General features: G+C 42.9%; 1 protein-coding gene across 9 annotated transcripts in view; it reads left to right on the plus strand.

The window, feature by feature from the left end:
* The first annotated feature begins 1,700 nt into the window (after nt 1-1,700).
* The window catches only part of LOC118349920 (uncharacterized), a 586,341-nt gene continuing 561,126 nt past the window's right edge, over nt 1,701-26,915 (plus strand). For all 9 annotated transcript variants that reach the window (XR_007408488.1, XR_007408490.1, XR_007408489.1 and 6 more), the window contains exons 1-2: nt 1,701-2,048; nt 3,624-3,876. Coding sequence is in view for 6 of the 9 variants with exons in the window: in XM_049106055.1 (XP_048962012.1) it covers nt 3,851-3,876 (26 nt within the window). In the remaining 3 variants the exon portion in view is untranslated. The remainder of the gene's footprint in view (nt 2,049-3,623; nt 3,877-26,915) is intronic.

Below are 26,915 nucleotides of genomic sequence, written 5' to 3' on the forward strand. Positions count from 1 at the left end.
GTGCGCTGCGCGGAGTGGCCTCGGCGCCCGGGAGCCGACGGGGCGGAGGGCGTCCCCGGGCCAGATGCGGTCGGGCCCGCTGGTCCCTCGGGGCCCCGCGCCGCGCGCGCGAACTCGGGGGCAAGTTGTCGCAAAGTTTCCGAGAGCGGCGTGGGCCCAGCGAAGCCCTGGGCGGGTGCGGGCGCGGGGGGCGCGGGGGGCGCGGGGGGCGCAGGGGGGCGCGGACCCGCGCTCCTCGCGGCGCCTTTGTTCTGCTCGGGGGCGCAGCGGGGCCGGCCCGCCGCGACGTCGCGTCCTGCTCCTCGCCCCCCGCCCCGCCGCGACAGCGCCCCGAGTCCCCACGCCTCCTTCCCCACCTCAAACTTTACCCACCCGCCAAGATCCCAAGTGTGGGGACAGCCAGAGGGTGGAGGGGAAGGTGCGCGACGGGCCGGATGCCTCCCGAAGGCGGGGTGTTTGCTTTGGAATGTCTGGGTTTTGCTCCCGCGCCCAGAAGCTGCTTCCCCACGCGGCCCCCCATTTTCTCCTTCCCCCCCGCCTCCCGGCTCTCCTGCTCTCCAAGTCTAGTTGAATGTGGGGGGGAAAGCGAGCGCTGCTCGGGGTCCCCCAGGGAGCTAGTGCGGTGGCCCGGAGTAGGGATGAGGGACGAGGGATGGGGCGAGGTGAGGATGGGGGGGGGGGCTCCCCGATTCTGGAGGTCGGGGAACGAGTGGTAAAGGCCCTGGCGAAGGATCTGGGATTGTTCTGGGCCCGAGACACCTGATTTGCCCAGGGCAGGGCAGTGGGCGAAGGGACGGAGACCGGGGATGCTCGGAGGGTACCAGGCGCGCCAGGGGGGAGAAGACGGGGGGCGGCGAGGGACCCCAAGGCGGAGGGTCGGGGGCGGAAGGCTGCGGCCAGGGCAGGGCCGCGGGGGTCACGGAGCACTGCACGCGGGTCCCCTGAGCCTGGCCGTCGCGGTCTGGGGCTCGGGCAGTGCGGGGCGGGCGAGGTGGGCGCGACGCTCAGGTGGGACGGCGCCTCCGAGTCCCCGCACGAGCCCTGCTGCGCGGGCAGCAACAGGTAGCCCCGGGGGTGGAGGCGCCGCCGCCCCGCGCCGGCTTTGTCCTGCGGCTTGCAGTGCTCCCCCAAGGGACAGCGCTGGGGTGGGTGGGGTGGCTGGGGTGGCTGGGGTGGGGAGTTCTTTCTGGACACTTGGAGCCCCTTGGGGGTTCTTTTGGTGCGTTGGGTGGAGGAGGGTGAGTCTGAGCGTCGGAAAGAGGATGGAGAGCCCAGGGTGCGCCCCACCTCTGGTAGCGTAAATGCGCTGATCTCGTGGGGTTGACCCCCTACCCTTCGCCGAGCGTCTCCCGGGAGGACGGGAAACTGACAGAAACTCGATGCCAAAGTGGATGGTTCGCATTGATTGGCAGGGAAAGTGCAAACAAAGAGGTGCATCTCCCGGAAACAATGATTTTGGAGATTCCCCCCCGAGACCCGCGCGCGTGGGGCGGGGGGGACGGCGTGGGGGGCAGGATAAAAGGGCGGTGCGCGGGAAGGGGCCGGGACCCGCATCTCCCGGGGAAAGTTTCGAGTGAGGTCGCGGGAGGAGAGGAGGTCGGGGCCGAGTTGCGTGGAACTGGGGACGGAGCCGCCCCGAGCCGGGCGGGAGATGCGGGGAGAGGGAGGGGGCGGGGAGGGGAGGGAGGGGAGGGGAGGGAGAGAGGAAGAAGGGGTGAGAGGGAGAAACCTGCCGCCGCTCGCCGCCTCTTTGTCTGCTCCGGGACTTGGAACAAAAGGGGGAACTCTGATGAACTCTCCTCCCCTCTCCCCCGGCGCCCGGGTATCTCCTCCTCGCAACTTTGCCGCCGCGACTTTCCCGGCTGTCAGGCCCCACGCAAGTGTCCGAGCGCCTCGCGGGCTGCACAGCGGGGAGGGTCCCTCCCGAGGGCGACGAGGCGGGGGCGGAGGTGAGCGGGGACCGAGGTCTGGGTTCCCTCTCCCCCCGGCGCTCCGGGCTCCCCGCCCTTCGGGGGACGGAGGCGTAGTCCGGTGGCGAAGTTTGGCTGGTAAGTTCTACCTCCTTTCCCTGTTTCCTCCTCTTTTGTTCTTTAACGAACTTGCACAGATTGTTTTATTTGTTGCTTTTTTAAGAGGCAACAGCCGGACAGGCCAGGCGTGGGTCGCAAGTGCCTCGTTACCGGAGGAGCTGGGGTGGGGTGGGGATGGGGGTGGGATGGGGGGCAAGGGTCTCTCCAGGGGGCATTGCCTCGTTTCCACCCCAGCTACACGCAAACGGCAGGGAACTTGCTGAAACGGATGGGGACCAGTCCCGTCCCCCCCCCCACCCCGCCCCGACTTTGGTCCTGCGAGAGAAAGAGATCGGGGAGGTGAGGGTTTCAGAACTTAACCGTCTGCGGAGCGCTCTGCAGAGCCAGCGCACAACACCAAAGCTGCAACAATAGAATGCAAGAAGAGGTTTGGGCTGCGGGGGAGTGGACACTTGCGTTTGCGGGCTGGGGGTTGGAGCGCGCAGGTAAGAGTTCCGAAAGTTTTCTTTCGGGCTGGGGGAGGGTGGAGGAAGCCACAGGTTCCCGACTGTCAGAGATGCAGGGATGGAGGGATGGGGCCTGGACCACTAGGTAAGAGTCGGCCGTCCCGACCGCCCCTTGCAGCCTCACGACCCACCCAGAACCGCCTATGCAGTGCTGGAGCTCTGTGATCCCCCTTCCCACTTAACACCCACCCCCCTACCCCTTCTCATTGTGTTCGATTAGAAAGGGGAACGCGAGCCCCCGGAGCTCCAGCAGTCCGCCCCGCCTTTTGTGTTTTAACCTTTTGTTTCTAGCTGCCACGCCCGCCCAAAAGAGGGATGGCTGAGGCTGCTCCTGCGGGGTGGAGAGGCAGCGCGATTCCCTCCTGATTTACAGGCTGGGGGAGACTCCCCAGCCGCTCTCCCAAGTAGCCTGGCTTTGCAGTCTCTGTAGGCCGGTTCCTGCTCAAGTGAGGGGACCACTCCAGAACTAGTAAACATGTCCACTTGTTATGAAAATTTTCAGCGCTTGCCCACTTTCTCGAAAAAGTTGTTTATCTGTCCCATCACTTGGGGAATAGACATTTAGGGACAAAGATGGGAGTGTGTCAAAAGTGGGCAAATGTAGTTTGCTCTGGCTGTTACCATGTGCTTGAATATTAGGAATGTGTGGAACAGGCTTCTCGAATTCAACAATGCAAATTGAGGTCATTATCTTCAGGTATGTTTTATGGGATCCGTCCAAATACCAAGGCAATTTATCACCTTCTCTACTTTCCTCTGCTGTCCCCACCCCTGAGCTTTCCTCACACCCTTGGACTTACTCACCTGCATTTTCAGTTTGACATGACTAATGAAGTATCAAACTGAATATGCTGTTAATAATTGGAGGAAACACCCAGACACAGTCTATTTTAACTTCCTAAAGTTATGATTTTGCCTAGTAGGGTAGAGAATATCCATTATTTAAAACTTGCTGCTAGAAATGATTCAAGTGCCAGAACTATGTATGTGACATCTATTATGGCTACGGTTACTATTCTTTTCTTTTAAAGAAACTGAGTGTGTAGGATGACTTGGAAGCTGACGTTACTTAATTTCAATTGTATAGGTGCAATTATTATTATCAGCATCTAGAAAGCATCACACGGAGCATTGACCTTCATGCTGCATTGTTCTTACTGGATCCTCCTATCCGTGAACATTATGCCAAGTACCAATACAGCATCAAGTCATTTCTGGATGGAAAGTTTTCAAACTTCTTCATTTGGAGTTACTTAAACGTGAGGGTGTTGGGATTTTTGAGGATGCCTTCCCTATGTGGATTATTACAGTTTGATGACTGATTCTCTGCCTCAAAGAAGGTACGTTTCTTTTTCAATACTCTACAGACATTCGTTTTGGGGCTGGTGGTTATTGCCATTAGAAAACTGTCCAACTGTTGCCTGATTAAAGTGATTTATGACTATGGATTTCCTGGTTTTGAATGGCTTTTTGTAGGTTCATTTTCATTTGGAATGATGATTTGGGTACTTCTGATGAAACTTTATTAATTTCTCAACGTGTTCTTCAACATTAGTACACATAGGAATGTGGGTTATAAAGTCACTAAGGAAAGTTATGTAACAGGGTTGGGTCCAATGAGCATGTGTCCTAGTTTATTTATGATTGTGTTTTTAAATATGGCAGTGGATGTTTATATATTTGCAGGACTTTAGTGGTTTGCATTATTTTTTTTCACCTTTGGTATTCCATTTTGGTGAATAGAATCCAAAAGTGGCCCGAAAGAAATGAATTCCTATTAATGGGAGTTCCTATAAAGTACAAGTTCTATCAGAATGAATACTTAACTATGTGTAACAGTGAAGACTGTAAATTTATTTAATCTTTATAGAAAACATCAAGTTTTTATAGCATTCATGAAGCATCTTCTAGTCCTTCCTTTAAGTCCTTAGGATTCATTTTTGTTAATCTCTGTGAGGAAGCAGTTAAGAGTTCACGTAAATACTGTTGGTAATAGAAAAAAGTATTTTGATCCAGTATTGACTTTTCTTGCTTTGCAGTTACTTGCCATGGAAAGTCAGAGTTTTCTTTGTTTAAGATAGGTTGATTTGAAATGACTCAAGTTGTCGGATTTGATCCTCAAAAATGATTCAAGTTTAAGGAGGTTTAAAATCCTACAGATGGAGGATATCACTGACATGTTACTTTATTGGGAAATGTTAAGATCTGGTCAAAGATGATAATTGGGAATTGGAAATATTTTTATCCTGCTGTAAGTTGAGAAAAATATTGTGATTTGCTTTTTTCTAGTTGTATAAACTTGGACAAACTACTTCACTTTCCTGAGCTTTAATTTATTGTCTGTAAAGTGAAGGATAGGTTAAAGAAATTTGAAGAAATTGCTTGGCTTTAAGATTTTGTAATTTGTTGATTGCTCTTGTAATTAGGGTGCATCTTCTCTTGTGAGATTTGTTTTTAAATTGTTGAACAGTAGACTTAGTGACATGGGAAACTTCTTATATATTAATAATAATTATTTCATGTGAATGCTTAGCTCAGGGAGTATTAGTTCAGGAAATATATTTTTAATTTTTTTGGAAAGTATACTTTCAGGAAAGTGTGCTATATGGAAATGCCAGATTTCCTCAAATATTTTTGACAAAAGTTATCTGCTGGAGTATTTTTTTTTTTTTTTTTTTTGGAGCTGGGGGTAGAGAGTGCAGTATTGCCTCTCAGAAGGTGTTTTACCTAGAAATGTCTGAACTGAGTGTGTTTGAATTTGTTCTATTGGCCACCCAGTGTGGGGGCTCAGACATGGGCTTGGAATGAAACAGACCTGAGTTTGAACCCCAGTTCAGGCTGGGATTCACTGTGATGCACCAGCTGCGGTATTGATTTCCTTGGGTCTCAGTTTCCTCAGCTGTAAGTGGGGATCATAATACTTAACCCGTGGGGTCATTGTTGGGAATATATTTTTAAAAAGCATATACATAAGAAAAAAAACCGGAAATAGGGATAAAGATCTATAAATATAGAATAAGAGGTACTATTGTTACCTTTCACAATGAATTGGCAGTGTCTCGATACTTCCAACTTTCTCTATTGACTGTTTTATAAGTTTCAAGCCACATTAACCAAAAATATTCACTAAAATATTCAGTCCAGTTGGATAGAAGTTTTTACATATTCAATTTTTTTTCTCTAAAAATATGTTCTGTTCGCTTTCTCTATCCATTTAAGTGTGGGTTAACACTTCAACAACATTTATTTGTAAGTCTTATGTGTATAAGCAATTGTTGAAGGTTATGGCTTCCACTTGGAGTATGTGTTCCTTCCATTTCCTGACACAACTTTCTGTAAATTGAGATAATAGTGAGTCTCTAGAATTGGTTTACTCAGATTTTCAATGCTAACCATGATGAGTAGACTTAGTTTTAAAATTTTTGTTCATTCACTTTTCAGCTGTAATATAAAGTGATGGTTCAGTGGTTTCTGGATGAGAAATCAAGAACTCTAGTGCATTTTCTGATATTAGTTTTTATAGAATGGTCCTTACTTAAATAAAAAACTCAGTATAAACAACATGCAGAAGAATAGCATATCATTATGTAATAAAATTTAAAGTCCTGAATTTTCATTTCTTAGATCTGTAATTTAGCAAGACATATTGCCTTTTCTGACTGATGATTTACTTTGAGGAAGATTATATTCATTTGCCCTTAGGAAGTTTCTGATGGAAATGTTAAGGTATGCTTTCTCTCAGTTGTAATTCTAGTTGCCTAGAAATGATAATATAAAGGGGAAAAAGTAGAATAAATAGATACTAAAATGGGAATTTTTTTTGAGTTGGATACAAATCTGTCTGTTTGTGGACATGATCAATTTTAATCAGCAGATAGTATATCATTAGTGTAGCAGCTACTAATAAACAATTTGTAATTACGGAGTTTAAAATGATAAATTCCATTACATTTTTATATGATGTTAATTCTTAAATTATAGCTAGATATACTTAATAACTCTACAAGAAATATCAAACTTTATAGCCTTGGTTATTTGAGACTGTTAATGTGGACTAGTTCCAATTACTGAAACAAGAGCAATATACCAAGGTGTTCACGATAAACTTGCATAGTAAGAAAATCTAAATATTCAACTCTGCCTTCTAAAAATGATGACTAGAATACATACTAAGCATCTTCTAAGTAAATAAAAAGCATTTATCTCACTTTAAACTTTATAACAAGTCTAGGAGGTGATTGCCTGCGTATTTTGTTGTATTTTGAGTACTGTTTCTACTTATTTATTTGCTATGAATTTCTTTAGGTTTATTAGGTGCTCCCAAATTTCCTTTGGTTTCTTCTTTATGCCCTCACATTGGCTGATTTTTAATTAATTAATTAATTAATTAATTAATTTTTTACATTGGGTGATTTTTAAATGCCAGACATTTCTAAGAGCTTTGGTAGTATTTGTACTCATTATTGTGGAAGACACAGGCGTTTAAGAATACATTTATCAGGAACCTATGAAACCTACTTTGGCCATCTATTCTTTCCTCATTCATTCTTTTAAGCAATATTTATTTAGTGCCTTCTATGTGCCAGGCATTGTTCTAAGCCCTGAGGATACAAAAAATAAAAATCCTGCACTCTTGGATCTTTTTAAGCAGTGGCAATAAAACAGATGTTAAAAAGTGGTAACTACTGTTAAGAAAACTAAACCAGGAGAGAAAGATAGGGAATAGGGGAGGGAAGGTTACAGTTTTTGATGAGTTGGCCAAGTATGACCTCATGGTAAAGGTGACATTTGAGGAATGATTTGAAGGAAGTGAAAGAATGAGCTGTGCCATGTCAGGTAGAGGAGCATTGGGGCAGAGGCATGACAAGTGCCTGGTTGTTATAATCAAAGACAGCAAGGAGTGGGTTAACAGCTGGGTGGTGGTGGGAGGTGAGATCAGAGAGGGAATAGGAATATGGTAGGCAGATCACATGGTTCTTAAAAGACCATCATAAGGACTTTGGATTTTTCATGGCTTGGGATGAGATACCATTGAGGGGTTTTAAACAGTGATTGACCTGCTATAATTAATGTTGCAATAGGGTGAGTGGAGACCTAGAGCAGGGCAAAGGGTAGACTATTTAAAAAGCTTTCTCAGGTATTAAGAGAGGATGTCAACTTGGTACAAGTAGTATGGAGGTGTAGTGAGAAGAGGTTGAATTGTTTTTTTTTTTTAAGATTTTATTTATTCATGAGACACACACACAGAGAGGGACAGAGACATAGGCAGAGGGAGAAGCAGGCTACCTTTGGGGAGCCCAATGTGGGACTGGATCCCAGAACCCTGGGACCATGACCTGAGCCAAAGGTAGACACTCAACCACTGAGCCACCTAGGTGCCCCAAGAGGTTGAATTCTTTTTTTTTTTTTAAGATCATTTATTTATTTATTCATGAGAGACACAGAGAGAGAGAGAGGGGCAGAGACACAGGCAGAGGGAGAAGCAGGTCCCATGCAGGGAGCCCGACACGGGACCCGATCCCAGGACTCTAGGATTGCGTCCTGGGCCAAAGGCAGGTGCTAAACCGCTGAGCCACCCAGGGATTCCCAAGAGGTTGAATTCTAAAGATATTTTGGTTGGAGAATTGTCTGGTGGATTGGATAAGAAGTATGAGAGAAAGAAAGGAGTCAAGTATGATTCTAAGATTTTTTGACTTGAGCACTTGAATGGACCAAATGCCAATGAACTGAGATGACGTGTGGGCTTGGTGTCAGGGAGACCAGGAGCTTAGTCTGGACACATTTAGACATATTTTTGAGCATGTAGGCAGTTTGATACACAAGTCTGTTTTTCAGGGAAGAAATCTGGAGAAGCAAATTTGTGCGTTAGATGTCATGAAGTGCCATTTAAAGCCATAATACTGGATGAGATCACCAGGGGAGTAAGTATATGAAGAAAAGAGGTACAGATTTAGGAGTGAGGAAGAAGAGAAGGGTCAAGTAAAGGATAGTGAGAAGAGCTGCCGTGGAGGTGGAAGCCCAGTGAAGAAAGTGTCTCTAGCAAGAAGGCAAGATCATCTCTGTCAAGAGCTGCTGATAGATTGAACAAGAGGACAATTGAGAATAGGGCTTCAGGTTTGGCATTTGGGAGGTCGAAGCTCAATGGTAGTCTTGGCTAGAGCAGTTTTGGTAAATGGTGAGAGATCACATCTTTTTCTCTATTTGTATGGTCTGTTACATTAACTTAAAAAAAATCTCATCTGTTCCAATTAGAATTTGTCCATACTTTATAGTTGGTAAAATGCTTTCACATGGGTCATCTTAGTGAAGTCTCATAGCAGCCTGAGGGAGATGGGATCATAATGTCTATGCTTATCTTACAGGAGAAAATATCAAGACTTAGAAGTAAAATGATTTCTCCAAAGTCCTCTAAATATATGATAGAGCTATCTTTATTTTTTTTTATTTTTATTTAAAAAAATTTTTTTTAAATTTTTATTTATTTGTGATAGTCACAGAGAGAGAGAGAGAGAGAATGAGGCAGAGACACAGGCAGAGGGAGAAGCAGGCTCCATGCACCGGGAGCCCGACGTGGGACTCGATCCCGGGTCTCCAGGATCGCACCCTGGGCCAAAGGCAGGCGCCAAACCGCTGAGCCACCCGGGGATCCCTAGAGCTATCTTTAAACTGCAAAACCCTTTGCCATTCACAGTAGGAGAGATAGTAATAATAAAACAAATTCCACTATAATGTGATAGAGGTGGTAATAGCAACATGTACAAAGTATTTAAATCAGAGAGAAAGTGATTATCTTTTGGGGTCAGAGAAGACTATCTCCAGTTGGGATTTAAAAGCTGCATAGCATTTTAGCATCTGGTCAAAGGGAAAGAACAGTCTAGGCTTGGGAAATGTGATGTGCAAAAACACTGAGGGATGAAACATGAGATGACAACTGGAATGCATTTGGGATGCTTAAGCTGCTCATGCTGACATGAGGAGAGTGGATGGGAAGTAGGGTGGAGTGATAGCAAGGGCTAGTTCAAGCTTGAATTGGAATATGGGTATTTATTTATTTATTTATTTATTTATTTATTTATTTATATTGTACTTATTTATTCATAAGAGACACACACACACACACACAGAGGCAGAGACATAGGCAGAGGGAGAAGCAGGCTCCATGTAGGAAGCCTGATGTGGGACTCGATCCCAGACCCTAGGATCATGCCCTGAGCCAAAGGCAGAGCACTCAACTGCTGAGCCACTCAGGCATCCCGAAATATGGGTTTAGTATAACAACTATTAGGTACCATCTTTTTAAAAAAAGTTTTATTTATTTAAGCAATCTCTACACCCAACATGGGGCTTGAACTCATGACCCTGAGATCAAGAGCTGCATATTCTACTGAGCCAGCCAGGAGCCCCTCAGTGCCATCTTAAATGTGCCTCATGCCATGCAAGGTAGTTATACACAACCTAGCTAGAAATGCCTGAACATATGTACATCACCACAAAAGCCCTGTCTTAGTCTGTTCTGGCTGCTGTCACTAAGTACTAAAGACTGGGTGGCTCATAAACAACAGAAACTTATTTCTGGCAGTCCTGGATGCTTAGATATCCAAGTTAAAGGCACCAGCAGATTCAGTATCTGGTGAAAGCTGGCTTCCTGTTCATAGAAGGCTAAATTTTTGCTGTGCCCTCACATGGTGGAGGGTCAAGGGATCTCCCTGGGATCTCTTTGATAAGAACACTAATCCCATTCATGGAAGTGCCACTCACATGACCTAATCACAATCCACAGCCTGCATCTCCAAATATCATCACACTGGGGATTAGGTTTCAATGTAGGAATTTTTTTGAGGGGGGGATATAAGCATTCAGTCTATAGCATGTATATCTTCAAGATGTTATTCATCCATTAAAATTAACGATCTATGTGAATCCTATACCATGGAAGAGGATCTGGTGACTATATCTCTAGTCTGTTTCAATCAGGATGCTTTTGGCTTCAAGTAAGAAAATACTTAACCAAAAGTGGCTTAAAAAGTAAGGGTTTTTATTATTTTATTTTTTTGGTTTCACATTAAAGAAATTTGGAGCCGTGCTACTGTGGGACTGGCTAATTTAGCTAACGTAGCAGCTCAGCAATGCTCTGTTTCCTGGTTAGCTGAATTTTTCCTTTCGGTTATGAGCTCCTGTAGTGTCAAGTGTTATGTCTCCACTTGGGAACCTAAGATAGGAAGGGTTGAATCCTTGTCCATATATATATATACACACACACATGCATACACACACACACACACACACACACACACACACTACCAATGCACACCATTTTTAGAACTTTATATCATGCCTGAAATATCCTCTGTGCCCATTTGCAGTCAATTTATATTCCCCTCCCCCCTCACCATTGGTCTCTTTCTGTCTCCTATAGATTTGCCTTTTCTAGACATTTCACACTTAAATGGAATTACACAATTAGTAGTTCTTTTGTTTGGCTTCTTTCACTTACCATAAAGTTTTTTAAAAATTATTTATTTATTTTAGAGAGAGAGAGAGAGTGTGTGCGCATGTGAGAGCTGGGGGGAGGGATAAAGGGAGAGGGAGAGAGATTTTTCAAGCATACTGAGCACAGAGCCCCACTGACCCAGGGCTCGATCTCTGGTCCCTGAGGTTATGACCTGAGCCAAAACCAAGAGTCAGATGCGTAACTGACTGAGCCACCCAGATGCCTCTTGCTTACTATAAAGTTTTCCATATTGTTGCTTGTGTCAGAAGCTTATTTCTTTTTATTGTTGAACAGTGTTCCATTGTATGGATATTGCACATTTGTTTTTCCGTTCATCTGGTGTTTTTCCGTTCATCATGTGGGTGGTTTCAACTTCTTAACTATCACAAATAATGCCGCTATGTACATTTATGCATAAGGTTTTGCATGGACACAAGTTTTTATTTCTCTTGGGTAGATATGTAGGCATCAAATTGCTGTATTGTATGGCAAATTTATATTCCACTTTTTGGAAACTGCCAAACTGTCTGACCAAATAGGGGTACCATTTTACAGGTTTGAGGGTTAACCAATGAGGTATCAGAGTTCCAGTATCTCCACATCCTGGCCTTTTGTAACTTTTTAAGAAGGAGAAAACTTCCAAAGAAGTCAAGAAGCCTTCCCAGGGCAACTACAGAAGCCGATGAGAAAAACTAGTCACTAAAAAGGGGCATGGGATTATTCTGAGAGGTGTGGGTTGATCCAGGAACACCTGGGACCCAGGAGGAGGCTCATTATGCATGTCAGTGCCCAGTTTCAGAGCAGTGTGGTGGCTGGCATGTAGGTGACCATGAAACTCAGCCATATGTCTGTGTGCCAGGCTAAAGACATATTAGTGGTATAAACATACAAAGCAGAGCCAAGTGCTGGGTTTATATGACAATTATGACTGTAAAGGTAGCCACAAACTCAAACAGAAATAATACATCCTATGGCAATTCAGGTTAGTTTTCTGTTTATCAGGGTAAGAATTTCTGAAAATTCACCTGTCCAAACGAATCACCAAACAAGCACAGCCTTGGTGAGTGACTCTGGGCAGTTGCTGAGCCCCTGCATTCCTTTCCTATGAAGTACCATGTAACTTCTTTTGGCATTTCAGTAACAGTTTTTTATAATCTTGGTTAAGTGTAAGTTAACAGCCACCGAATCCTTGGCTTAAGATATAGAAAGATATTTAGGCTATGTTAAGTGTTGGACAACTTGGCAGCCACGGAGCTAGGATGGGAAGAAAACAAAACAAAACAAAACAAAACAAAACGAAACCCAAGACTGTATTTTCATAGTCTACGTCATTCTTATATTAGTTCTTTTAAAATCTATTTTTTATTTTGAGTTTTAACATGCAATAAGGATAGGTAAACCCATCTATGTGTAGGATGTTGATGCTGGCCTCTGTTGCAAAGTCCACAACATGTAGGACAACATGGTTATTTCAGTGGAATGATGGAATGTCAAGTGATTCATGCTTGAACGTCCCTGAAAATCTGAAAAGCAAAATAATGTTTGAAATTGATTTCTGTGACACTCTTGTTTTTATTATTATTTTTAAAGATTTTAACTTATTTATTTGAGAGAGAGAGGGGAAAGCACAGGCAGAGGAGGGGCAGAGGGAGAAGGAGAGCAGATTTTCCCCTGAGCAGGGAGCCTGAGGCAGGGCTCGATCCCAGGACCCTGAGATCATGACCTGAGCAAAACATGGACCTTTCTCTGACTGAGCACCTAGGCACCTCAACACACTCCTGCTTTAAAATTTTTTTTTTTAAAGATTTATTTTATTTTTAATTTTTTAAAATTTTTATTTATGATAGTCACAGAGAGAGAGAGAGAGAGGCAGAGACATAGGCAGAGGGAGAAGCAGGCTCCATGCATCAGGAGCCCGACGTGGGATTTGATCCCGGGTCTCCAAGATCGCACCCTGGGTCAGAGGCAGGCGTCAAACCACTGCGCCACCCAGGGATCCCTGCTTTAAAATTTTTAAAAAATTTTCTCTCTTCAGATCTTTAAAGTAGATACCAGCTTAAATTATGATACCTAGAATTTTATAACTGTGGTCTTAATACTAATATGTTGAATTATTCGGTATCTACCTATAAGAATCCAAACAGTACTTCTCTCATACTGGGTAATTGATTCTAGAGATAGAGGCCAAGAAGAGAAATTTAAGTTTAAGTTTAATTATTGGTCTTGGTGGGTATGACATATACATCTTAAAATGTATGGTTTAGTGTCTCAGAGGAGGAATAACCATTACAGAAACCTGGGACATTTGTGCCACAGTATTTTATCTACCCTCTTTAAAAAAAAAAAAAAAAAAAAAAGATTTATTTATTTGTTTATTTATTTAAATAATCTGTACACCCCATGTGGGGCTCAACGTCACAACCCCAGGATCCAGAGTCCCATGCTCTACCGACTAAGCCAGATGGGCGTCCCGGTATCTTATACATCCTCTTATTTGATTTTCTCTCCAATCCCATGTAGCAGGTGTTAGTAACATTATCATTTTACGGGTGAAGAAATTGAGGCTCAGAGAAGTATTTAGCCCAAATAACCAAACTAGCAAATGGAACAAGGTAAATGTAAATTAATTGGAGACCAGCAATGTGAACAAGGTCAAGAGGAATATCCCCTTGAGAGATCCCATGCAACCAGATAGTTTATTTCTCATTTCATGTTGACATGATTTACTCTTTTTCTTAGAAAGGATTATGCTTATTTTTATAAAGATTTTATTTGTTTATTCATGAGAGACATAGAGAGAGAGGCAGAGACACAGGCAGAGGGAGAAGCAGGCTCCATGCAGGGAGCCCGACACGGGACTCGATCCCGGGACTCCAGGACCACACCCTGGGCTGAAGGCAGGGGCTAAACCTCTGAGCCACCCAAGATCCCCGACATGATTTACTTTTTAAAAAAATTTTTTTAAGAGGAGAGGGAGAGGTTATCCCTGGGTGGCTCAGCAGTTTAGAGCCTGCCTTCGGTCCAGGGAGTGATCCTGGAGTCCCGCATCGGGCTTCCTGCATGGAGCCTGCTTCTCCCTCTGCATGTGTCTCTGCCTCTCTCTCTCTGTCTCTCATGAATAAATAAATAAAATCTTAAAAATATAATAAAAGGAGAGGGAGAGAGCAAGAGTGAGAGAGGGGAGGAGGGGCAATGGGATGTGGGGAGAGAAGATCTTAAGCAGATTCCACACCCAACACAGAGACTGACATTGGGCTCCATCCCACAACCTTGAGATCATGACCTCAACTGAAATCAAGAGTTAGGTGCTCAAGCAACTGAGCCACCCAGGCACCCCGAGGTGATTTATTCCGCAAATACTGTTAATATATTTTGAGACCTAGACATTTAATCAGGCTTCAAGGGAGGATGGTCTGTTCTGATGTTGTTTTAAAATTCCTAAATGATTGTTTTAAAAGCGGTAGTTGAGAAGTCAGCATGATCATGAAACTAGTGGCATTCAAGAGTTTTACTTATTAGATTTTAATGGGATAGTGTCATTATTTGTAATAAATGCCCCAGAGAAGATATGTAACAATAATCCTAGAATCCCCATTCTGTAGCAAAAACAAACAAGCAAACAAACTAAACCGGTTTTTGGATCATCTGTTCATCTCATTTCTTCTTCAAGTCAGATATCCAAGGAAGAGCTTTGGGTAGGCTTGTAGTAGCTGAATCATAAACCTCACATGGAAGACTTCCCTATGGCTTCACTTTGCTTTGTCCCTGAACTTAGGCCTCTCTCTCCCTCTGCCCCTTGCCCCCATCTCCATCTTGATATATATGCAGAAGGATTTGTGCAGTGACATGCTCTTCATTCAAGACTCTCATTCCGCGCTATCTGCTTTGGTGAGCAGCTGCTCTGGATTGTAATGAGCCTCTTGGGAGATTTCTTGTCCTTTTCCATGGGGCCTAGATCTGAAGTAGGCCCAAGTGACCTGTTCCATGCTTTCCTTCCCCATCCCAGGATTCAATCTTACTAGCTTTCTGGATATTACAGCTCCATTAGAGGGAATAGGATGTCTTCTCTAAAAGCCTGTAGCAGAATGAGGCCAAGCTACACATGCTCTGCTTGCTTTCTCTTGGGTCTGGGTACACCCTGCTTGAACAAGGCCTTCTGCTGGTATGGGTTTGGGAGGCTTCTTGAGCCCCTGCTTTTCCAGCCTGCCTTGGAAGGAAGAAGAGAACTTGAATCTCCCTCAATACTGCACACCAGCAGGTCCATTGCCTATGCTTTTTTGTTGCTTTCATTTTATGTGAGGCTCATTTTGGACTGGACCTACATTTCCACAGCTCCTATTTAGGTTGGAAAGGGAACCTTAGGGAGTGAACTAAGCTATTAGAGAGAAAAACTGAGAACGCTGTCATCTCTTTTCATTGGGATACAATAAGATGTCAAAGAAAGAAGTTGTCTAAAAACTGAGAACACCCGAAGGTGGGCAGTTCTTGGCTCTCTGGCTCCGTGTGGTCACCCTGTGTTCCTACGTCTCTTTCTGTCTACCTGGCTCCCACCACAATGCCATGTACTTGCTTTGTGGTTTTCCATCTGGATTGCCGGGGTTTGTGTGTTCTTAGGCTTCCAAAGCCAGTGATGAGTTTAGGGAGTGCTGGCTTATTAGATCACCTCTGGAACTTAGCAGTTAACCCAGGCACTCAGAAAAGGGGCATGGAGTCTCCAGCCTCTTGTGGTCCCCATGCTATTTTCTGACTCCTAAGCTTTGCATCAGTTTGTCATTATTTAACTACTGATTCAACTTAGTTATCCAAATTCAGGGACTTGATGTACAAATTCAAATGTTTTATCTTTGCATATCCTGGTCTTTGGTGTCCCTGGTGGTTTTGTCACTGGCCTTAATTGAGCCTAGTCCTACCTACCCTGCTATTATTTCTTGTCCTTGCTTCTCATCTTTGTATCTCAGCCCTCCTGTTCTTATGGAATAATCTTCGATAATGACATGTTGCTAAAAAAAAAAAAAAAAAAAAAAGTCCTACAACTTATTTTTAAAATCAGAACTCTCCATTTGGTGTTATCCTGTCTGCTCTTCTCTCCAGGGCATTGCATTAAGATACTGACATTCCAGAAGTTCAGTGAAATACAGAGCCTCTCAGTCATCTAAAGAGAATGAAGTTGGGCTGAGTACCATGTTTATCAAATGTATTTTAGTGTTTTGATTCTTTGAAAACTGGTGATGGCTGAATAATATATGTGGTGGTGATTCTTTATGAACCAGACTATTTGATGAATCCACATAAGGAACTGTAACAAAGCAGCTGAAATAGGTTAGCTTTGCCTGGAGACCCTTTGGAGTGATGAATAATAGTAGGGCATTTTGTTTTGAACAAAATGCTTAAACCCAGAATGAACAATATTTAATTCTTTTTTCTTTTTTTTTTTTGAGAGAGAGAAAGGAAAAGAGAGAGAGAGAGCATGAGTGGGAAGGGAGGGGCAGAACAAGAGAGAGAATCTCAAGCAGGCTCTACACCCAGAGCAGAGCCTGACGTAGTGCTCGATTTCATGACCCTGAGATCATGACCTGAGACAAAATAAAGAATTGGGCACTTAACTAACTGATCCACCCAGGCACCTAGGAATATTTAATTCTGAGCCTAATTTACAAGCACTTGTTGATTGAAATGCTGTTGCTTGTTGATTGGATGTTTCATGGTATACATTTTTGTACCTTTTGAACTTAAACTATGTGACCACATTTTACCCAGGCTAAACAGGAAGATGAAACAAAAGAAGAGGAGGGAGGGAGAGAGGAAAGAAACTATTAATTACAGAGGTGAATAGGTCAATTAAGTAATATTATCAAGTCGTATGCTTATCTAAAGTACTTTGTGAAGCTCTTGGGATATAAAAGTATACAGTTAAAGGAACTATTCAGAGATGCCTATATGCTGGTCTTCAGGGAAATGATCTTTAAACCTGTCAACAACCCCATAAAGTAGGCACTGTTATCTACTTTTTACAAGTGAGGAAGTGGAAGCTGTTAATGTAGAGCAGGAGGTTGGACGCATGTGTCTGAATGCAAACACTGTGCCACTGTGCCCATTTTAGTCACCTTGGGCTGTTTTAACAGAAGAGTGCAGAGCAAGTGGCTTCAACAACAGACATTTATTCCTCTCAGTTCTGGAGGCTGGGAAGCCCAATATCAAGGGGTAAGCAGGTTCAGTGTCTGATAAGGGCTGTCTTCCTGGTATGCAGATCACTGCCTTCTTGCTGCATCCTTGCAGAGAGAAAAAGAGCTCTGGTCTCTTCACCCCCCTTCTAAGGGCACTAGTGCCATCATGGGGGCCCCATCCTCATTCAAACTCAATTGAATCATCATTCAAACTCAATTACCTCCCAAGGCCCTTACCCTCAAATACATCACATTGGAGATTAGGACCTCAATTTGGATGGATTCGGAGGGGGGAGACACAAGCATGCAGTTCATAGCACTTCCTCTTAAACCAACATGTATTATAAGGGATCTGTAAATATCCAGCATCAGCTCACCAGCAGAACCGGCTTTGAACAAAGTTGTCATATAGGGGAAATGTGATGGCTAGTATTTATAGTTCCCACCTTCTCAATTGCCTTCTCCTTTGCTGTATTCCATTCTTCCTTTTTTTTTTTTTTTTTTTTTTAATTCCATTCTTCCTTTTGTCATCTTTCCTTTTCTTGTTCATCTGGAGCAGTTAGGTCTCTCAGGATGTTATTTCATCTATCCATTTGCAAAGCATCTACCTTGCAACCCCTCATTTAAATATCACTGATACCTATTGTGGGTCGGGCCTGGACTAAATGCTGGGGATAGAAAGTTAAGCAAAGCGGGATATGGTTTCTGCCATCATACAGCCTAAGGGGAAGAGAGGTGTCTATGTTGTATAAAGTACATCTGGGGAACTTGACACACCATGTGTATATCCCTTACTAAATGCCCTAATATGTCTGGTGGTTCAAATTTTGCTTTCTTAAAAAAAAAATGACTTCTTGAACTTAACTTTCTATGGAATCATGATTTCCCTGTTTTTTTTTTTAATTTTGTTTGTGTTTTTTAGTTTTTTTTTTTTAATTTTTATTTATTTATGATAGTTACAGAGAGAGAGAGAGAGGGAGGCAGAGACACACGCAGAGGGAGAAGCAGGCTCCATGCACCAGGAGCCCGATGTGGGATTCGATCCCGGGTCTCCGGGATCACGCCCTGGGCCAAAGGCAGGCGCCAAACTGCTGCGCCACCCAGGGATCCCTGTTTTTGTTTTTTAAATTCACAGAATATTCATTAACACAACTCCACAGAATTAATCTTTTGACAAACATACATTTTGGAAATAATGACTGAAGTTTCTTTTATGAAAACTCAGTAACTTGACCATTTAATGCATAAACCACTACAAAATAGGATTTCAGTTGAATTGAACTGAATTCTGGTTGCAAATGTGCAGTTTAGTCCATAGGAGCAATGTGGGGAATTTTAGGCACAGTGACATGTCCTATTGGGCAATAATTTGGAGCAAGTTTCCTGTGTCTCTCAGGGGGTATCAAAGGTAGTTGCTCACTATAGCTCTGAAAAGACTGACCCCAAGACATGACTTCAACAAAAACAGAAACAAAAAGACTATGTAAGATCATAATGGAGTAGAATAAAAATGTGAAGGAGTGCAGTAGAAGAAAGATGATGCAAATAGGAGATCATTAAGAGCATCTAGAATGGAAAACCTGGGTGGCAGCCCTGGTGGCTGCAGCGGTTTAGTACCCCCTGCAGCCTGGGGTGTGATCCTGGAGACCAGAGATTGAGTCCCACATCCGGCTCCCAGCATGGAGCCTATTTCTCCCTCTGCCTGTGTCTCTGCCTCTCTCTCTCTCTCTCTCTCAAATAAATAAATAAAAACGTTTAAAAAAAAAAAAAAGGAAAACCTGGGTGGCTCGGTAGTTGAGCACCTGCCTTCGGCCCAGGGCATGATCCTGGAGTCCCTGGATTGAGTCCCACATTGGGCTCCTAGTGGGGAGCCTGCTTCTCCCTCTGCCTGTCTCTGCCTCTCTCTGTGTCTCTCATGAATAAATAAATAAAATCTTAAAGAGCATCTAGAATGGCTAAGTACTTAGATCCTTCTGAAGCTCTAGGATCATTTGAGAACATCTGAGAGAAGAGAAGCAGAGCTTCATTCAGGCCTAGGAGAACCATCCTAGTTTAGTTAGGCAACACGCACTGCATTCTCTGAAACTTGGGCAGAAGCTTTTCTGACACCCCACCATTTTGCCCCTACCTATGCTTAAGTTTGCAGTCATTTCAGCTTGATTCCGCAGAGGCTAGGTAGCTCTGGCTGGATAATGCCCCCACCCCACTCCTCCATGCCTTGCATGAGAGGAAATCCTGATACTTGGAAACTGTAGACATTATCCCATAAGGAAAATGATCTCTGCAGATGAAATTAAGTTAGGGATCTTGACATGGGGAGATTTTCCCGGGTTATCTGAGTGGCCCTAAATGCAATCGTAAGTGTCCCTAGAGGAAACAGGCAGAAGGAGATGTCTCCGCAGAGCAAGCAGAGCAAAAGGTGATACGAAGGGCAGAGATTGGAGTAATGTGGCCAAATGCTGAGGAATGCCAGCAGCCACCGTTAAGCTAGAAGAGACAAGGAATGGATTCTCCAGAGCCTCCAAACAGAGCACAGCACTGTCAACACCTTGATTTTGGATATCTGACCTCCAGAACCATGCGAGAATATTTCTGTTGTTTTCAGCCCTGGTGATTTGTTAAAGCAGCCCTAGGACATGAATAGGGGTTGCAGACTCCGAGGACGGGCAAAGTACTTGGCTTCTGTCCAGCATGCAAGTTCTGACCTTTGCAGACACTCAAATGCTTGAGTACTTGGACCGACTTCTTCATTGGTTCAGGACCTGAAGATCTTTATTTATTTACTTATTAAGATTTTTTTTTTTTAATTTATTGGTGAGAGACACAGAGAGAGGAGCAGAGACACACGCAGGGGAAGAAGCAGACTCCCTGTGGGGAGCCCAATGCAGGACTTGATTCCAGGACCCCGGCATCACTCTCTGAACCTTCAAGGCAGACGCTCATCTGCTGAGCCACCCAGGTGCCCCTGAAGATCTGTATTTAAATTCAGGGCCTGAAGATCTTTATTTAAAATTTCATTGGATGGGAAGTGAGACCAGCAAGATCTGATTTGCAAAAGAAGAAATGAATGCCCCTAAGGCTTAGTCTCTTATGAGTTTATTGCATCTGGAAGTTGGATTTACACCACCTTTTAGTGTAGCAATTCCTTTGCTATGCTGCAGTATTAATAATACCACCAAGGAGACTTCATCTAGCAGAACAAGAAAAGCGAGTCATTCCAGGCAATGGTTTGACGTCTTAATTAAATACTACCTTGGTGCCTGCTTTCTCTTCTTTTGCACTGACAATATCAAAATGACAGTGGCCTGGGATTTCTAGATCAAACACAAAATGCCTTCTGCTCAAATCTTCCATGAAATGCAATTTGGAACTTAGGAGCTTGGTTCTTACTTACTCAAGCAGAACCCCAGTGTATTTATTTACTGGGACTTTGGCTGAATGGGAACTGCATGATCATGTTCTTGGGGAAATATACAAAGTTTGTTTTTACGCATAGGGAGGCTGCAGAAAAAATCTGGACTCTCAGCTCAGTAGACTGGCTTGGTGCTGAACATTAGCCTTTCCAGCAGTATGACATTTCTTATAAGATTTCTTATAGGCATTTTGCTTTTGTCCTGTTGAGAGACAAGGTCTTCTCTAAACTATTCCTCTACAATCTCAGTTATGTTGTAAAGCCACATAGGAGTTAAAATAAATCGCTAGAACATTTTGCCAAATATTCTTAAACTAATGGCAAAGGAAAGGCAAATTGTACAGCATGCAGCAATGTAGTTAATGTGTTGATGATTTTGTTTTTGCTGTTGCCTCCCCCCCACCCCTCTTTTTTTTTAAAGAAATCTCTATGCACAGCATAGGGCTCAAATTAACCACCCAGAGATCTGGAGTTGCATGCTCCCATGACTGAGCCAGTCCGGCTCCCCGGTAGTGGTTTTGTTAGATTTATTGTGAGATTTATTTTTCTTAAGCATTGGCCAATGCCATATAGAAATAAGATTACGCTACTACTTTTGCAAGATTTAGTCACTCTCATTGTTTTTAGTGATAAAGTCTTGCAGATATTTGCATAATTATCTTATCTTCTGATTAAGGTTGAAATTAACATTAGAAAGTTTTAGCTTTAAGTTAACTCACCTGGAGCGCCTGGCTGGCTCTGTCAATAGAGTGTGCAATGCTTGATCTTGAGGTTGTGAGTTTGAGCCCCAGGTTGAGTGTATTGGTTACTTAAAATAAAATAAAACAATAACAAAAAAGTTAACCCACCTCACATGTCCAATTAATTCCTTGGATTGTTATTGGTACTCCTGTCACTTGTCATACTTGTCTAAGTCTACTTGAAATATGCTATTTAGTTTTTACTACTAATAGCTACAGACTAATAATAATTACTAAAGTATCAGCTATTGTGACTGGGACCTTGTGTGAAAGGTTCCTTATGAAATTCCCTAGAGACAGGCTCATGTATGATACCTTACAATATGTTGTATTATTTTGCCTGGGATATAGCAGTTGCTCAATAAATAATTATTTTACTAAATGAAATAATGATTCAATAGTGATGAAAATCCACAAATTTTGGCATCAGCAAAGCCTTAACTAGTATTTTCAGTGTCCAGGGCTCACAGATGAACCTTGCAACTGATGTGGTGAAGATGAGCATAGAAGAATATTCTTTTTTTTTTTTAAGATTTTATTTATTTATTCATGAGAGACACACAGAGAGAGAGGCAGAGACACAGGCAGAGGGAGAAGCAGACTCCATGCAAGGAGCCCAACGTGGGACTCCATCCCAGGTCTCCAGGATCATGCCCTGGGCTGAAGGCGGCGCTAAACTGCTGAGCCACCCAGGCTGCCCCGTAGAAGAATATTCTTAGCAGTTTATCCAGTGCTGTTCAAGAAAACTATAATGTGAGCCACGAATATGAGCTCACACATGTGGTTTGAAATTTTCCAGTAGCCACATTACAAAAGGAAAAAGAAACAAATGAATGAAATGATTTTTAGCAATATATTTTGTTTGACTCACTATATTAAAAATATGACTTCAACATGTAATCAAAATAAAAATTTCTTAATGAGATATTTTATATTCTTTGGTTTTTAAATTCTTATATGTATTTTGTACTTCCAGTACATCTCAATTTGGCCTAGCCTCATTTTAAGTGCTCAAAAGCCACATATGGCTAGTGGCTACCATATTGGGTAGTGCATGTTTATACCATCTGGAGGCTCCTATTTTAAGCAATTATTCTTGCTAACTAGATGTAAAATTTGGATTTCATAAGTTATTGAGTGGGATGCATGTATAGTCCTGTACTGATACAAAAGTTGTATCAGCTGTGCAACCCAAACAGAATTTACCACAAAACTCCACATCATTTAGAGCTTTTGTAAAGTATGTAATTTCCTCTTAAGTTTTAGGGTCCATGACCAAGCTTCCATTGCTGTGAGACTCAGATTTTCTCTTGTGCTCTTATGGGGCAAGTTACTTAGCTTTCCTTAAACCTCTGTTTTCTCTTCCGTAGGATGGGGATAATATTTGCCTCAAGGTGTAGCCATAGCATTTGCAGAGGTTTTAAGGCTGAAGCCTTGAGTACTCATTGTTAAATGGCATAGTTTATATTTATTTTTTTCTTTTACACACAGAACTCCAGAAAAAAAAAATGGGTGACTTCTTCCCTATATTTGCTAATCTTTTTGTAATAGTTTTTTCCAAACTCAGCTCCTCATTGTGGCAAAGACTTGATTTGATTTTTGATGAAAATAAGGTGATTGACACTTTGCTTAAATGGGTTCCACATGGGCTGCTCCAGGTTCTCTCCTGTACAGGGGGCTGTGCAGGATACCAAGAAGCACAAGACTGGCATTTACAGGTGAAGAAACTCAAGGGACTCTTTGTTAAAGTTTCTCTAAGTATTGAACTGAATTTGGAGACTCCATTAATGCATTTCTATTAAATATACCAGTATCAAGTCCAAATCTATTATCTAATGGGGAAAGGTGATCACGATGGAGAATTAATTACATATATACCTAGACTGTTCATTCTATGTAAAGCCTATTTCTCCCTCGGCTCTTTTTTGATTTTAGGGGGATAAATGGAATTTAGGACAGGAAATTGTTTTTAGCCATTGTTTGTTTCCCTTGCTTTGTGTAGGGGTGAAACAAATAATAAGAAATGACTTGGAGGTAGTAGCTAAAATTTCTTTTAGTATCCTACCAAAGCTCATATAAGCTTAGTCAAATAGTTTTTTGCCTGTTTTTTTCCTCCCCCTGTTTTTAAATGATGTAAATATGTCTGGAGTATTGCACTCACTGGGCACTTCCTAAGAATTTTTGCATAACTTCAGTCTCTTTATAATGTAATTGTCATTCTAAGTAAGGTGATCTTCATGATAAAGGGTAGGTGGCCACTGGTTACCTGTTCTTGGCTATCAGTTGTGGGTTTGCTATTGCTTTCATCAATAGTTAATGAGTGTTCTGATCCTCCTTCAACTGTTGTGGAAAAACACTTATCAAGGGAAGAATTTATAATTTCAACAACACTTGAGACAAACGTCTGACTGGTTTAGGGAGAATAGTATGACTTTTGAGGCTGGTGTTAAGATTCTTCTTCTTCTTTTTTTTTTTTTTTTTTAATGGATTCTTCTTCTTCTTCTTTTTTTTTTTTAAGATTTTTATTTATTCATGAGAGGCACAGAGAGAGGCAGACATAGCAGACATAGGCAGAGGGAGAAGTAGGCTCCCTGCAGGGAGCCCAATGTGGGACTTGATCCCAGGGCCAGGTTCATGCCCTGAGCCAAAGGCAGATGCTCAGCCACTGAGCCACTCAGGTGCCCCAAGATTCTTCTATTTTTAATTAAAAGAAAAAAATATTTGGTTAGTATTAAACCTTCCCACACACAGCTGGACTTTGGAAAAGAATTATTAATTCCACAGTTGAAAACAGAGCTCTAAAATGTCTTAGTAAAAGCAACATACCTTTGCTAAATTTATTGAGTGAGCATAATAAAAACACAGGCATTTTTTGCTTCTCATATTTTTTTTTAAAATTTTTATTTATTTATGATAGTCACAGAGAGAGAGAGAGAGAGAGAGAGAGAGGCAGAGACATAGGCAGAAGGAGAAGCAGGCTCCATGCACCGGGAGCCCGACGTGGGATTCGATCCCGGGTCTCCAGGATCGCGCCCTGGGCCAAAGGCAGGCGCCAAACCGCTGCGCCACCCAGGGATCCCTGCTTCTCATATTTACGTGAATTGAAAAAATATCCAAAACTGGCCCTGTATTTTATTTTTTAAAGATTTTTTTTAAGTTTATTTTTTGAAGCAATCTCTATACCCAATGTGGATCTTGAACTTACAACCCCAAGATCAAGAATACTATGCTCAGAGGGGCAGCCCCTGTGGCTCAGAGGTTTAGCGCCGCCTTCAGCCCAGGGCCTGATCCTGGGGACCCAGGACTGAGTCCCACATCGGGCTCCCTGCGAGGAGCCTGTTCTGTCTCTGTGTCTCTCATGAATAAATAAATAAAATCTTAAAAAAAAAAAAAAAGAATCCCATGCTGGGGACACCTGAGTGGCTCAGCGGTTGAGCATCTGCCTTCAGCTCAGGGCATGATTCTGGGGTCCCGGGATCGAGTCCCACATCAGGCTCCCTGTGAGACTCCTGCTTCTCCCTCTGCCTGTGTCTCTGCCTCTTTCTCTCTGTGTCTCTCATGAATAATAAATTGTAAAAAAATATTTTAAAAAAATGAATCCCATGCTCTGCCAAATGAGCCAACCCTTGTGTTTTTATGTTGCACAACATGGGTAACTTTAATTGGAATAGACATTGAAATGGAGAAAGTGGAGCAACTGTTAACTTTCTTTTAAAATCTTACTATTAGAATATTTGGATGCGTACAGATCACTATGAACGTAATGGTTTCCCTTTCTCTGAATCACTGGTTGTAAAAACCATGCATTTGGCTTGTTTTAGAATAGGTGAAACTTGGCAAGCCTAATATATTTTCTTTGGTGGGGGTCAACATGATGTTCCCTTTTGCTATGAGGTCAAGGGTATTTGCCTCTTTGATCTTTTCTTTGACACAGCTCACCTTGCTGGAAATGTTGAAAACTCTTCTCTGAGAGAGAATAAATTATGTCTGGTTTTACACTACACCTTATCTGTGTAGAATGGTCAGAGAAAGGGGGTCATTTCTGCAGAACTTCTAGAAAAAGTTGCATCCCTGTGGTGTTGAAGGGGTGCACGAGATGGGTGCATATTTTCCCTCCTGTGGAAATAAGATAATCACTCTGCAGTTTTCCTGTGAGTCAGGAAGCAGTTACCAAGCTATAGATATCACAACCAGCTTAAGAAAAATGAGGTAGTTTATTTCGGGGGGGCGGTGTGTGTGTGTGTGTGTGTGGGTAGTGCGGGGAAGAAGATGAAAGGAGCTGGTGACTTAAAAGTAGAAATATTTGTTTTTCTGGATCTACACCCAAATCTGGTTTTCCCGTTATTTTGTTTGTAAAGAAACCTAATGGGTGGAAACCACCTCTTCATCTTGTGATTGTGCTATTTATTTATAGACAGGGAAGGAGAGGGGACGAGGGCAGAGGGAGAGAGACAATCTCAAGCAGGCTCCACACCCAGTGTGGTGCCCAACATGGGACTCAGTCCTAGAACCCTGAGATCAGGACCTGAGCTGAAATCAAGAGTCAGAATTTTAACCACCGACTGAGCCACCCAGGTACCCCATGATTGTACTTTTAAAAACTTTTGCTTCCGTTGTATAATGACAGTGATTAGGAACACAGCAGTTCCTCCTTATCCGTGGTTCTCCCTTCTTATGTTCCCCCAAGGCAGATGATCTGCTTTCTGACGTAAGGTTGGAAGGTCAAGAGTAGCCTGACCCCATGTCACTCACCTCACTTCATCTCATCACAGAGGCATTTTGTCTTCTCATCTCATCATAGGAAAAGGGTGAGTCCAGGACTATATGATACTTTGAGAGAGAGAGAGAGAGAGAGACCACATTCCCATAGCTTTCATTACAGTGTATTGTTATAATTATTCTATTTTATTATTAGTTATTGTCGATCCCTTATCGTGCCTATGATAAATTAAACTCTATCATAGGTGTGTACGTATTAGAAAAAAAACATAGGGAACCCTGGGTGGCACAGCGGTTTAGCGCCTGCCTTTGGCCCAGGGCGCGATCCTGGAGACCCGGGATCGAATCCCACATCGGGCTCCCGGTGCATGGAGCCTGCTTCTCCCTCTGCCTATGTCTCTGCCTCTCTCTCTCTCTCTCTGTGTGACTATCATAAATAAATAAAAATTAAAAAAAAAATAGTGTCTAGTGGGTTTGGTATTATATGCATTCTCAGGCACCTGCTGGGGCCTGGGATTGTTACCCCTGTGGAGGATGGGGGGACTGCTGTAGATTGATTTCCCTCCTTGGAGCTGAGTTCTGTTACACATCTGGTAAGAAACCTCTCATTGTCAGAAGAACCAAGAGGCAGGCAGGTCTAGCTAGTACTTTCAAATCCAGGAAATATATTATCTGCAATGTTGTTCAACCGATAGGTTTGCAGGATCTTGGCATAAGATAATTTCCCTCATGATAATGAGAGACTGTGTCTCACTTAACTTTTCCACAGGGTGTTTGTTTTCATTTTCTGATTTCTGCTCCTGGATTTCAGACTTACTTTTTTATACTAAAGGATGATGCTGTTGAATACCAT

The sequence above is a fragment of the Canis lupus genome, chromosome 35 (assembly GCF_003254725.2).
Source record: "Canis lupus dingo isolate Sandy chromosome 35, ASM325472v2, whole genome shotgun sequence".
Lineage (NCBI taxonomy): Eukaryota > Metazoa > Chordata > Mammalia > Carnivora > Canidae > Canis > Canis lupus.